This window comes from Pinus tabuliformis, chromosome 8, assembly GCF_031772625.1.
Source record: "Pinus tabuliformis cultivar Carrire ecotype Pingquan chromosome 8, CPIR1, whole genome shotgun sequence".
Lineage (NCBI taxonomy): Eukaryota > Viridiplantae > Streptophyta > Pinopsida > Pinales > Pinaceae > Pinus > Pinus tabuliformis.
Window position 1 is genome coordinate 1647954111 of NC_142294.1, and position 15474 is coordinate 1647969584.

Here is a 15474-nt window from a genome sequence, read left to right on the forward strand (position 1 = left end):
GTAGGAGGATGTAGTTGATAGTGTAAAGTGCCCCATGTTAGATTAGTTCACTACAACATGACTCTAACATGTTGCTCTTCCATTTTAAACACTAAGGAAAAAATGACTAGAAGGAACTCTAATTAGAATGATGCCAACAAAAGATGAAATGGGGAGGAAGAGCGATGCAGATATAGAGTTGGAGAGACAAGGACCATTGGCCTCTAATTGCTCTCAACAAGGCCAATGCCACCTATAAACCCAAGCATAGCAGTAGAGAGTAGCTAAATAAAATTATTTTGATGAAATTGTTAATGCTACAGAGAACTAGACTTTATTGTAATTTTGTTCTTGCTAAGAAGTAAAGAATGAGTGCATATGCATTCAACATTGGAGTTTTTTCGCTACTAAGTCTCTATGTTTATTATGGTTAATTGATGTGGAATTTTGTTTTTTTGTCTATTCCCTTCAGTGGTAATGATAATTAATTCCAACACCTATGAATTTTAATACCCAGTCGATCCTCTACATTAATATGCTTGTATGGATTGAATTGTTGGTTTGTATCCACAGTGATATCCCCTTGCTTGTATTGTTAGTTGGTATCCACAATGCAATTGTGAGTTTGTTTAGGTCACCGTTAAATGTTTTTTGTGTGATCTCTTTTATAAATTTCAACTTTGAGACCAAATTCTTGTGCTTTATGTAACAACCATTCATAACCTAACATAACATCATATCCTTTGTATAAAACAAAGGGAAACACTTGGAATAATCATTGGGATCTATTCCAACATTATACAACCAATACACATTTAAATTATGCACCCTCAAGCATGCACATTCTATTAATTTCCTATAGATCATTGCATTATGTTAGACATTAGAAACCATTACACATATCAACAACTCATACCTAGCGTGTGCACATTGTTATTCCTACAAATATCCACATATGGGCATATAAGTTATATGTATATTATATACCATGGCTATAGATATAGTAATGATGAGAAGTGATGTTCTCATCTTGTTTGTTACTTAATTATATAATGACTGGGTGGATGGGTTGTTGATAAAAGTGTTGGAGTTGAGCATTTCAATAAATAGGATGTGGTATTCCATTAGGATTAGAGATAGAGTGATTTTATTTTGGAAAATATGGGGACTTGTAGATTATAACTTATTTTCCTTATCTTGATAATTACTTGTGATATTAGTTGGTCTTTAATTACTTATTTAGTTTTAATCGTCAAGAAATTATCAAAACAGTGAAGATCACAAGAGACAAAGTACACAAGATATAGGCTTTAAGTCAGGGCAAAACCCCTACAAAGGGGAAAACCCAGAAAAATGTTTCTCTTCTTATATTTGTAGAATCCACTTACAAAGAAACTTCCAAGACCCAAAGACGAAAGCCAACAAACCCTCCAAGACCCAAGTAAGCCCCCAACAAGATCTCTTCTAAGACAACAACAAAATTTTCAGCCCAACAGTTTCGGCCTCCTGCAACTAGCAGCTTCACAAACCCCAGCGTCGCATGTGAGAGAGAGAGAGAGAGATAGATTACCTAAGAAATGTTGATCTTGTTTGTCCTCTTTAGCTCTTTTTCCCCTTCGCTATTGCATATCAGACTTGCATGAGTTGAATGAGGTCAAACTCCCTTTTATTTATAGCCTCTCTTAAGGGTCAAATAGTCCTCCTTTAGGTCGACTTGATCTTGCTCTTAAGCCGACTTGGTCTTGGGATACAAAATGGATTTTCCCTGATAAAATAAATTTATTTATTTATTACAAAGAATCCAAATGGGAATATGAGACATGGTCAATAATATTCTTTATCCTAGAAATACCTAGAAGACCTAAAAGCACGAAGAACATGCTTTTGACTCAAACTTGAGTATCAAATCCATACTCCAAAAATAAAATATAATTTATTTTTCTTTCTTTATAAAGAATATACAATGTCATGATCATAATTAGGTCATTATGAACACCGAACCTAGTTACAATTTTCAACATTTTACTTTGTTGGGCATTGATCTTGGCACTCCAAACAAAACAAAACAAAACAAAAAATACCAAACCTTGAAACTGGAGAGGAACAAATATATTCATTGTTGTTAATGAATTGGTCTCTTGAGAAGCTTAATCTCAAATTGACAATGAATTTTATAGACATCCAATTTTGATTCTACAAAGAAGGACCCATGTTAGTGAGATAGACTAGTCATAGGCCTATCATTTATGATGCATATAGTATCAAAACTCAAGTTCAAAAATAGTTAGTGTACAACTTGTATGGTAAACACCAATAATGGGTACCAAGCAAGTGGAAAAGCATTGCTACAAAGTCTAGAGAGGAGTAACAAACCCAAAATGGTGGGACTTCTAATTAAGAACATGATGAAGAAGATTTGTAAGTCAAGTTCACTTGGTTGGGGCAATGACATTTTGCATTGATTGAAATAGTAATACTATTGTTGGTCATGAAGGATAAGGAAGGACACCCAACATAGACTAAGCATGAAGAATAAAAGGTTGACCTAGAATATTCCAAAGGAAAGAGGTTTTTCGACTCATGTAATAATAACTATGTTCCTTCATCTTCCCATATTTATCAAAGGTTGAAGGAAATCTTGAAATACCAACTTATGATAGTCAAGTTAATGATGAAAATTTCAATTTCTAGTTAAAATAGCTACATGTTTATTTTGACATTTATCTAATAAAAGAAACACAAAAAACCATTTATTGGTTTTAAAATGTTTAGACTTGCTTTATTAGCTATGTAGATGCATTGAGGCTAGGTGAAAATCCCATGGTTACAAAATTGGAGGATTTCAAGAAATGATTGAAATCAATTCTATTCCATAGACCATGAAGAGGAACAACTCCTAAAACTGAAATCCTTCAACAATATCAAAGATAAGAGTGCACAAAAATACAAGGCCAAATTCTGGAAGTGGGCCATGAGGTTGGGTATCTCTTTAGAAGATCGTAGGGTAGTGATGAAGTAACTTGGAGAACTATTAACCCATTCTAAAGTATATTACAACCTTTTAGTGTGAAAAACATAGATGTTACCAGTAAGAAAGTTCTCTACATTCAGTTGGATTTCAAAAATGCGTAGTAATAAAAGGGTCAAGAGAGACCAACGAGACCAAATTCAAAATATTGTAGCAATAACCCCATAGGGAAAAGATCCCAACAACCACTGCAAACATTATGATGTGGATGGGAAGTGTTGAAAGTTTCATCCACAATTACATCCAAAATGGTACAAATCTAGTGGCAAAAACAAAGGTTTAAAACACCTTCAATGTGGATGAAACCATGCTCTGCACTACATTGCAACAACCAAGATCCGCGAGGAGACATAAATATACTATTCTAAATCAAAGTTTAAATAAGAACTAAAAGATAAATGGTTTTTTTTGTAACTAGAGGAATCAACAACTAGGCCAATCTCATATTCATGTGAAACTGGGTCGATTACCACCACTATCACTATCACCTCCAAGTGAAACCACATGCACCCCAACACATGGCTCACATGCTAAATAAGGGGGATTTGAACCTTAGATCACGTACTTAACATAATACTTCATAACACAACCATTGCCAATTGAGTTTCCCCCAAGGGGCAAGGTAAATGCTTTTTTTGACAATAGTACTAAATGTAATTTGATTTATAAATCCTTTGTAGATGATTTTGGTTTACAAACTTATGAGTTAGTAAGGACATGCTTGTTTGGTTGGATGTTAGATAAATAAACCAAGAGAATCGCCAAGAGATGCAAATAATAATTGACATTCATGTTGATTATGCCACTAGAGTGGAATTTAAAGTTATGTCACTATATGCTTGTGAAATCGTGTTTGTTTAGAATAGTGATGTGAATTTCTACAAGAAAAAGAACAAATAGTTTTTGGTTAAAGGTGGTAAGGCCTACCTCATCTAAGAACTCAAGGGGAAGGGAAAATTATGTCCATTAACAAATGAAATGGGGCAAATAAACATACTGATGGAGACAAACAAGAATCAAATATCCTTCATATATGATGGAGTAGTGGACTTGGGGAGACAAGTAGAAGCCTTGTGCTTCCATATCCTTTGTGGATAAGATTTTGGGTACCAAAAGCCTCTCAATGGGAAGGTGTGATATGAAACAAATTTGCAACAAAAATCAAATGGTTAATGGCTTAGATCAAGGCAAAGCACTTGGTAAAATTAGAAAGTCTTGGCTACATATGTGAAACAACATAGTTACCAGCATGACTTAAAGAGTTCTCGTTTTTTAGAAGCAATATTTGTTGATTTGTGGTAGCATAGGATGTGCTCTAGCCATGAAATTTGGTGGAGAGGCTAAAGCGCATGAGATATCCAAAACCCAAAAATCGTTTGGAGATATTCTACTCGGATGAGGAGGTATTAAAATAATTAATATTTTTAATGAGGTCATAAATATAAACTTAGGAAAATTAAAATTTTAATGTGTATTAATATAATTTTGAGTTAGAAGGTTCCAAGAGACGAGGATCAAGCCAAATCTAATCTTAGACATTGATTAGGGACTTAATCTCGGTCGTTGAAGACTCAACAAGAAAAGTATAAGAGGAGGCTTGAGAATCAGTTGGAGAAACACCAAATTGATCAGTCAATTCGATTTTCTAGAGCGGGATTTGTTGAAAGAATCGAACTAGTGATCTATTGTAGCAAGGGGCAGTTCAGCAGAAGGATGAGAATACATAACAGAGAGGCAGAGATAGTGCCAGAGAGATAGCACAGAGCCTGGGAAGGCTGATGCAGAGGCAGCTGGGACTAACGCAAAGGTTGACGAGGTCAGTGTGCATGACACAGAGAGCCAGAGCACTGACGCAGAGAGCCAAGTGGCTGACACAGAGGCAACAGTAGCTACGCAGAGGCTAGTAGAGCTGATGCAGGGCCAAGAGATAGCGCTGGGTGATTTTTCGTGGGGCAGACTGAGTGTTGGTGAGTTGACGCAAAGCCGAAGGAGGGTGACACAATCTCTAGTGGGTGACATAGTTCCAGAGGGAAGCTTGGAGCAGCTTTCGTTGTCCAGCTAAGGAATAGTCATTATGGGGCTCATCATCTGATTGTTGATCAAATGTAATATTTGTCTCAGAAGAGAGGTACTATTGCCGAGGGCATTCTATGTTGGGTGTTTCTAGCACCCTGGTTGTATTCAGAAACTGCATAATAGTAAAACCCTCATATCTGTTGCACTAGTTTTCCCGCATTGGCTTTTTTGGGGACAATTGTCCAAAAATAACGGTGTCCCTTGTGTGATTGTCTCAGTTCTTTCAATTATTTATTTGTATATGTGTTGAGGCTACATGTGTGTTTATTTCGGTATTTATATTTATAAAAAGCTTGTTAGTGGAAAGAACAAGTAGGAGATAATAAACTAGATAATGCAGTAGGAATTTCTGACGTGTCATACTTAGAAATTTCAACATGGTATCAGAGTGTTGCAAATCACAAGCGAACTAAAGGCACCGGCAGTAATCTGAAGAATTTGTAGTAGTAGCAGCGGTCCTGAGAGACAACGTTGTTCCAGAGTAGAAACAACTAGAGAGGAAGTGATGCAGAGCCTACATCATCATTTCGAGCCAAGAGGAGGGTCAGTGCAGAAGCAGAGAGGGGTAGATCAGACCTATGCAGTGCCTGGTCATCTTTCTCAGCTAGGAAGGATCGACATTGTGGCTAGGAGTTGCAGATTCAGCCATTTGCCAGGATTGTGCAAAGCCTTAAAGGCTCAGTTTCTTCGGTTGCTGGGGCTTGGGGAGCTGTGGGCAAATTGTGATTTGAGGAGTTGGTGGGACGTTGTTTCTATCTAAGCATAACAGTGTCTAAGGAGGCGGGAACAAGGTAGAGGGTGTCACTACCTTGACAGATTTCTAGCCAAGGAATCCAGATCTGAGTTGCAGTTGCAAGGAGGATTGGAGAGGAGCGGTTCGACAGCTGGCCAAGGATTTCCAGGAGGGAAATCAGGAATTAGAGGGAGATTTCCAGGAGGGGAGTCGAGACTCGGAGGGAGTCCAAAAGAGGAGCTAAAATGGCAGTGAACAGACTGAGGGATAAAGACAGGTTGGACAGGGCTTCCTACTTTGTCATTTGGAAGGTTAGGATCCTGGCAGTCCTGGATCGACATCACATCAAGGACTTTGCTTTGAGAACCGTGGCTATCCTAGTTGACCTAGCTGAGAATGAGAAGTATGAAGATGCAATGGCGAGGGCGAAGTGCATGATACTAGACGGGGTCAAAGATCATGTCATACCACATATTGTTGAAAAGAACACAACAAAGGAGATGTGGAACACCCTAACCACCTTATACCAAGGCTCTTCCCTACAGTGGAAGATGTTATTGGAGAATCACTTGCGGTCATATCAGATACAGAAGGGAGAGCAGATAGATCCATTCCTTCTCAGGTTGCAGGAGATTCGAGACCAACTTACTTCCGTGGGGTCTACATTGGATCCATAATTTACGGTCAGCACTACCCTGAATGCAGTTTCCGAGGAGTGGGAGACATTTGTCCAAAGTATTTTGGGCAGGGCTACCCTTCCTAGTTGGGAGGAGATGTGAGCAGCTCTTCGCAAGGAAGAGATCAGGAAGATGATTAACGCGGGGAGTAATGGAAAGGGAGGTTGAATCAAGAAAGAGGAGGAGGAGGATGTGGCTCTAGCATCTGCGGGACAACAAGGGAAGCGAAAGAAGAAGGATATCTCCAAGGTAAAGTGATTGCATTATGAGGAGCTGGGACATTATGCATCCCAATGTCCTAAGAAGAAAAACAAGGGAGAGGCTTTTGATTCAAAGGCAACTCTAGTTAAGGTGGAGAAAGAGGTCAAGACTAATAGCAATTGTGCCATGAGTGCTCATGCACATCTAGAGAAGAGGTGGGAAGACATCGAGTTGTAATCAGGAGGACTACATACTAAAGGCAGGATCCTTGAGGTGCCCAAACTCTTGGATCATATCTAGCTACGGGAGCCCTTAACAACGGCAGCAAGATGACAAGGGTCGGGGGGAGCAAAGTGTAGTGGAGCAGCGAGACAGTGATTGGGTGCAAAAATCTGAGATAGTGCAGTGGAGGTTGTAGCAGTGCGAGAGGCACAAACGTGTAATCAGCAGTTGAGTGGCAGTAGAGGGAGAACAGGATAACAGTAGAGGCGGCTTCAGTTTCACGAGGCTTCCAGACTGACTGGGATGTCAGTATTTGGGAGAAGTCAGTTACCTACTTCTCGGTAACTGAGTTGCAGTGCAACAGTTAGCAGTGGCAGTGCTAAGAGCAACATGGGCAACATATTGAGGGTAAGTTGTAGTACAGATGTAGTAGTGGCAGTGGCAGTGTCATGGGCAGCAATACAGGAAGCAGCAGTGCAAATGATGTGAAGCAGCAGGCCAAGCATCAGCACAGGTACCGGTGCGGAGGATCAGTGTGATGTTTCAATGATAGAGCATTATTAGAGCACATTCCTCGCTAAGAGGGAGTGTTGATTTGTGGTAGTATCGGATGTGCTCTAGCCATGAAAATTGGTGGAGAAGCTAAAGCACGTGAGATCTCCAAAACCCAGAAATCGTTTGAAGAAATTCTACCCAAATGAGGAGATATTAAAATAATTAATATTTTTAATGGGGTCCTAAGTATAAACTTGGGAAAGTTAAAATATTAATGTGTATTAATATAATTTTAGGTTAAAAGGTTCCAAAAGAGGAGGATCAAGCCAAATCTAATCTTAGTCGTTGATTAGAGACTTAATCTCGACCGTTGAAGACTCAAGAGGAAAAGTATAAGAGGAGGCTTGAGAAATAGTTGGAGATATACCAAATTGATCAGTCCGTGCGATTTTCTGAAGCGGGGTTTGTTGAGAGAATCGAACCCGTAATCTGTTGCAACGAGAGGCAGTTCGGTAGAAGGTTGAGAATACTTAACAGAGAGGCAAAGATAGTGCTAGAGAGATAGCGCAGAGGCAGCCTGGGCGATGTAGAGGCAGCCAGAGCTGACGCAAGAGCTTGAGGGCCAACGTTGAGGACGCAGAGGGTTGAGGAGCTGTGCCAGATGATTTTCGTGGGGCAGACTGAGTTTTGGTGACCTGATGCGGAGCCGAAGGAGGGTGACGCAGTTCCAGAGGGAAGCTTGAAGCAACTTTCGTTGACCAGCTAAGGAATATTCACTATGGGGCTCATCATCTAGTTGCTGATCAGCCGGAATATCTATCTCCGAAGAGAGGTACTACTACCGAGGGCATTCTTTGTTGGGTGAGCCATTTCTGACACCCTAGTTGTATTCAAAGACTGCATAATAATAAAACCCTCATATTTGCTGCACCAGTTTTCCCACATTGGGTTTTTCTGAGGACGATTTTCCAAAAATAATGGTGTCCCTTGTCTGATTGTCTCAGTTATTTCAGTTGTTGATCTGTATATGTGTTGAAGTTGCATTTGTGTTTATTTCAGTATTTATATTTATAAATAAGTTGTTAATGGAAAGAACAAGTAGGAGATAATAAACCAGATAATGCACTAGGAATTTATGACTTGTCATACTTAGAATTTCAACATTGTTGAGCAGTTTTTTGTTCCTATTTCAAAAAATGGTTCTAATAATACCACATTTTTTTTAAAGTTAGTATTTTGACATTTTGAAATGTTTTATCTATAAATTATGTACTTTTTTAATGTTGTTTTTTAAGCCTTATTTATCATATTTTGATCAAAGTGTTTACTTTAATTTTTCTATTCATGTTTTTTTTTGCTTTTTCATTTTTTTTTTAAATGTAAGCAATAAGAAAATAAGAAAATAACATTGTAAGCAATAATAAGGATGTTATATATTTTTTCCCTGTTACATATGCTTTTCCTTTTCAAACTATTGGCTTTTCATCAAATTCTATGTTATTAATTCATTTTAAATATCATACATTCCAAATACAATGCAAAATATTCTTTTTAAATATTTATTATATTTAATTCAATACATAATTGATAATTAGCCCATGGGGGGCAATTCAATTGGCCATCAAAGTGTTATGAAGTATTGTGTAAACCATGAAATTCAAGGTTCAAATTCACCATGGGCTAAACCCACATTTAAAAAAAAAAACCATAATTGATAATTCTAATTAAATAATATTATTTTTTATTTTATTCAGTTTAATTCATAATTGATAATTTTAATAAAATAGTTTTATTTTTAGCTCATGGGTGGTAGCTTAATTGGTGAGGGTCATGTTATGAAGTAGTACTATGTAAACCATGTGATTCAAAGTTCAAATTCCACATGGGTCAAGCCAGAGGGGATAAGGTACGAGGAGGGTTGAAGCAACACTGAGGAGTTCACAAGCTGGGAAGAAAGAAGGTAGATCAAGTAAAGTGTAAGATAACATGTAACCGAGAGATAAATGGACCACCATTCACCCAACATAGCAATGCTAAACCAAACACAGAAAAGGAATCAAACCATAGAAATCCCAATACCTCTCACAGAGTATGAACTAGAAAGATATATGAAAACAAAAACAAGAAATGGAGATGAAGTCAAATTAAATCCACATACCATGGAGCAAGTATTAATACAATCATTCAACGAGTTTCTTGGAGCCACCACCATTTTTGAAAGGTCGCCTAGAACCACCAAAGTGCAATTATGCATGGTGTGAGAGGAAACAACATGACCTTTGCCATGAACCAGACTAATTGAGAAGAAAACCTCAAGCTCTTGTGCATGTACATGAACGCCTTTCTTCTGCCAAGTGTATTAAATTTGTTGGTTGATTGACAGCATGCCACATTCTAGTTCACATGAGATTTTATGAATGTTCACCCACCGAGAAGTATAAACAATAAAATTATTGATTTTTTTATAAAAGTAAGAAATTAGGAATGTTATAACTTTAAAATTTTGTTATTATTTTAGGAAAAGAATGCCAAGAAGAGGGCCGTGCAAGCGATACAACTTTTTACTTTTTCCATTCTATTTCCCTCAATTTGTTCTTTTTCAATAAAAATAGTGATTAGTTATGGTGTACCGCAGTGTCGTTAAAAACATATTTTAAAATTAAAAATATTTTCTGAATATAAGTTTGTTTCCATGTATATGAACATTAAAAAGCATGTTAAAAATATTTCTCTGTTCAATAGAAATTTTCCTGAATTTTCCTTTATGTTAATCAATTCACTCTAGTTTTAATCATGTGAATATAAGAATATGCCCACTTGCTTCATGCAAAACTCGGTAACAACAGTATTCAAAATGTGAGTGCAATCAGACTCTTTTATAACCACATGTGAGTAAACCTGGATCCAGTCTTAAAGCTGGTGGTTCATTCTTTTACAGGTGTGAAACAAAGTACTGAAGCATGCTGTGTATGCATATGTTCATATGGTATCACATCAACCATTTCTTACGTTTTAAGTGAATTTATGTGAATTTCATTCAAAATCATTTCAAACATGTCAACCAAATTATCATAGTCTAGTAACTTTGGATGAACTTGAACCGCCCTTTATTGATCTCTCCCTGGATTACCCCAATTTCGGCGAGGACAAAATTAATGATTTCGGGGTTTACAAGAATATTAATGATTTTCATTTCTAGGAGCTGGGGTTTTAATCCGAGGGCAGTAAACAGTTTCCAGGAGCTGAAAATTTCAACAGAACTAGCATTCTCGTTGACCAGGCCTTTCAGAGAACATACTTTCCCTCTAAATACTGCTTGACAGTAGTTACAACAGCAGAGATCCCATGCCTAGGGGTCACTGTGGAAATTGAAAAAAAGGTTTCCTGAATTCCAGCAACCATTGCTCTTGTTTGGTATGTGTGCGCATAGACTCCCATTGATTGTCGTTGAACATCTGGAGATGTGATTGAACCCACCTACCCAGGCCATAAATAAAATAACTTATGACTAAAAGAATGGAATGGTCCCCAACCGATATCCTCTCTAAGCAGCACACTCATGACAACTCGCTGATTAAGCTGATTGCAGTAAGTTCACAACAGATGGACAATGAGATAATAGTTTTCTCGGCTAGTACAATTTGGATGGTAAAAACTAGACAATCAAGTAGGGCAAGAGGGCAAGAGCTAACGGGCATACTATAGGGTATTAAATGCCCCGCTACATGCGTCCCCGTTAGCTATTTAACACGCGCGCGTGGGGTGATGGATAAATAAAAAATAAGCCGCGCGTGTTAAATAGCTAACAAGGGCGCATGTAGCGGGGCATTTAATGCCCTATAATATGCCCGTTAGCTCCAGCCATCAAGTAGTTGCAGGTGTCTAAATAAAAAAGATGCACAGTAACTAATACATGTTTTGACAATCATTACAATTTTTGTGTCCTATAACCGACGCACAAGTACTCAATAGATATGAGTCTGGGCATTCAATGAATAAAACAAAATATTGTCCACAGCCTTCAGAGTCCAAAACATAACAAAAAGGAGGCATTCCAAAGCAAACTACAAAATTGCAGACAAACGTCAGTTCAAGACATCGAACCAGGTTAGTCCATTTAAGTACACTCACTATTGAAATTCACAAGGTACACTCTAGCAATGGCAATGAGAAGCCACTAACCATTTTATCAAACCAATTCCAGATTATTATTGTGAAGAATATTGAAATTTTTTGGGGCACATCATCAGTTGCAAGTTGCTTCTTGACTGCTATCTTTCATCACTTCAGATAGCTTTGACTTGTTAAAATTATCCACACTGTAAGTCCACCCATCAATATGCTGTTTGTAACTTCATCAAGGCTCGAAGCCTTCTTCTTAGCTTCTTAGCCTCCTCCATCTTGCCTTCCTTGCATAAACCATTGGTAAGCACAGTGTATGTGACTGCATTGGGGTTTATGTTTCTGTCGAACATTTCGTAGAAGAGCTTCTTAGCCTCCTCCAACTTGCCCCCCTTACAAAAACCACCGATAAGCGCATTGTATGTGATGACGTTAGGGCATATGTTTCTGCTGGGCATTTCATAGAAAAGCTTCTCACCTTCCCCCAACTTGCCCCCTTTACAGAAACCATCGATAAGCAAATTGTATGTGACAGCATCGAGGCATATGTTTCGGTCAGGCATTTCATAGAAGAGCTTTGCAGCCTCCTCCAACTTGCCCCCCTTACAGAAACCATCCATAAGCACATTGAATGTGATAGTATCAGGGCGTATATTTTTATCGGGCATTTCATGGAAGAGCTTGGTAGCCTCCTCCAACTTGCCTCCCTTACAGAGACCATCAATGAGCACATTGTATGCGACAGCATCAGGGCATATGTTTCTGTTGGGCATTTCATAAAAAAACTTCTTAGCTTCCTCCAACTTACCTCCCTTGCAGAAACCATCGATAAGCACATTGTATGTGACAGCATCGGGGCATATGTTTCGGTCAGGCATTTCATAGAAGAACTTTGCAGCCTCCTCCAACTTGCCCCCCTTACAGAAACCATTAATGAGCACATTGTATCCGACTATATTTTTATCGGGCATTTCATGGAAGAGCTTCGTAGCCTCCTCCAACTTGCCTCCCTTACAGAGACCATCAATGAGCACATTGTATGTGACAGCATCAGGGCATATGTTTCTGTTGGGCATTTCATAAAAAAACTTCTTAGCTTCCTCCAACTTACCTCCCTTGCAGAAACCATCAATAAGCGCATTGTATGTAGGAGCATCGGGGTATATGTTTCCGTTGAGCATTTCATAGAAGAGCTTCCTAGCCTCCTCCAACTTGCTTGTTTTACAGAAACCATCAATAAGCGCATTGTATGTGACAACATTTGGACTTGTGTTTCTGTTGCGCATTTCATAGAAGAGTTCCATAGCATCCTCCAATTTGCCTCCTTTACAAAAACCATCAATAACTATATGTGACAGCATTTGGGCATATACCTATGTTGCGCATTTCATAAAAGAGTTCCACAGCATCCTCCAATTTGCCTCCTTTACAAAAACCGTCAATAAGTGCACTGTATGTGACAACATCTGGGCATATATCTATGTTGCGCATGCGCATTTCATAGAAGAGTTCCACAGCATCCTCCAATTTGCCATCCTTACAGAAACCATCCATCAGCGCAGTGTATGTGACAGCATTTGGGCATATGTCTCTGTTGGGCATTTCATAAAAAAGCTTCCTAGCCTCCTCCAACTTGCCTTCCTTACTGAAACCATCAATTAAAGCAGTAAATGTAATAACATTGGGGTTATGCCCTTCTTTTAACATCAGATACAGTAGTTGACTGGCCTCTTGTAGCTTACCTTCTCTGCAGAGTCCATCCATGAGGGTAGTAAATGTAATAGTGTTGGGCTCATGACCCCTTTGCAGCATAATAGCTATCAATCCAAACGCCTCGTGGGTTTTCCCTCTCTTGCAGAACCCATCTATTAGGGTGTTATAGGTTAAAAGATTAGGAAACTCTCGTTTGTTCACCATTTGATTGAGCAGTTTGACAGCATCCTCCGTCCTGCCCGTCCTGCAAAACCCCTTGATGAGGGTACTGAATATTACGACATCTGGAATATAGCCATGTGCTTCCATTCCTTCAAACACTTTGAAAGCATAATCCATTCTACCTGTTTCACAGTGACAGTTGATAACAATGCTCAGAGAAACGAGATTTGGAACAATGTCTGCTTCAACCATAAGTATGTAAACACGCAATGCTGATTGATGTTGCTTCCGTCGGACTAGGCTACTTAACAAAAGATTGCAGGTGGTGATGGTGGGATTAGAGTTAGCTGAAAGCAGATGCCTGAAGGTCTCCACTGCCTCCGTAAGCCTGTTGGTCTGACAGAGTGTTTTAATTTGCGAGTCGCCACCAGGGATCAAAATTGAACACGTCAGAGCCCTTCCAAGGGTCTCTCGCACGTCAGAGAAGTAGGGAGAAAATTTTTCCAGTCAAAGAAAATTTAAAAATTGATTTTTGTCATTTAAAAACAAAAATTGGAATAATATCTTAAAATTTTTTAAGAAGTGTTGTCAAATTGTCACCTTTTTTTTAAATTTCATTTTTTTTGAAATTAGAATTTTAGGAATGTTGAATTTGTAAATTTCTTTTCATGTTAAAACTTAAATCTCATTTCAGAAACTCCCATTTCAAAAACAACAGTTTCCTTTTGAGTTGTTTTTTCTAATTGTACATATGATGCGAGTTCTTATTAATTATTATGTCACAATTACCTTTTGATACCATTACATTTGGCAGTTTCTGAGTTGCTCCCATTTCAAAAACAACAGTTTCTTTTTTAGTTGTTTTTTTATAATTATGCATATGATTGAAGTTCTTATTAATTATTATGTCAAATTACCCTTTGATACCATTACATTTGGTAGTTTCAATTGAGAGCGACTAGATGTCAATATGGGCCATGTCTTAGGTCTGTAATTTCACTCGGTGGTGCCTGAAGCCTGCCCAAAGCAAGGTTTGACGACGATTTAAGCTGGAGAGGAGCATAGATTCATCATTCAACATACGCTTGTCAATCAAGGTTTAAGCACGATTTATGCTTGGAGAGGAGCACATTCAACATGCTTCCTAACATACTGGATTTGATTTGTTTGTGGATTCCCAATTCCTGGTATGTTTTCATATTAAAAAAGGAGATACCAAAAACATATACACTTTGTACACTCTTTTGTTGAATCCTAAACCTGTTTAGAATTTTAATGAATTTTTTCATTCATGCAATAAACTTAAATTTGATTGAGCTGCTTGTATATTGGCTTGAATGTTATGGTCACAAAAATTTCCTACAAAACTAATCCTTATCTGAACTGGAGCAGGAATATAGGTCTCCTGTTTATCCATTAATGGTAAATGCATCCAATATATTAGTTGCAGCTCATATCAGATCTGCCTTATACACAACATCCATGGGGTTGTTGTTCCACCATTTTCCTGTGAAAAAATAAAAAGAAATTTGAAAATAATTTACTGTTGTCAATTGAATTTCTCTTTTTTATGCTTTTCATTATAGAAGTGCGACATGAATATGTGCCCTTCTAAATGTAATTAAGCCCTGCCCTTCAAATTTGATCACTGGTCGCCACTAGCATTCAAGGTGTGGAAGGAGCGTTGAGAATTCTCCCTCCTCCATATCGAAAGCATTGCCCTCCTCGCAGTCGCCACCATCGCCATTGAGTTGGGGTAAGCAGATGAGATTGAAATTGCTTCCCGTGTGGCCTGCTCCGTAGAGCCCTAAAACAAATTCACTGACCCTGCGGCAACAGCCTATGACGAGCATTCATCCATCAAATAATACTCCATTTTATTTTCTGTCGGCCTTTCCCAACAGTCCATGAAAACATTTAGGGCTTTCCCATTGATTATTTGAGGGCTTTTCCATGAAAACGTAAGGATTTCTAATATTAATATCATGGAATGGAATCGTTAGAGGGGAATATCAATATCAATCTTAGAATTATGTAATAGTTTAGTATGAGTTACTATTACAATA

General features: G+C 38.2%; 1 protein-coding gene and 1 pseudogene across 1 annotated transcript in view; both read right to left on the reverse strand.

The window, feature by feature from the left end:
* LOC149242492 (uncharacterized) overlaps positions 1–13017 on the reverse strand; it is a 46580-nt gene extending 33563 nt beyond the window's left edge. The window contains exon 1 of the mRNA XM_089370855.1: positions 11765–13017. Coding sequence (XP_089226981.1) covers positions 11765–12894 — 1130 coding nt within the window. The 5' untranslated portion in view covers positions 12895–13017. The remainder of the gene's footprint in view (positions 1–11764) is intronic.
* Positions 12898–13660, reverse strand: LOC149242493 (uncharacterized; annotated as a pseudogene).
* Positions 13661–15474: the final 1814 nt, after the last annotated feature.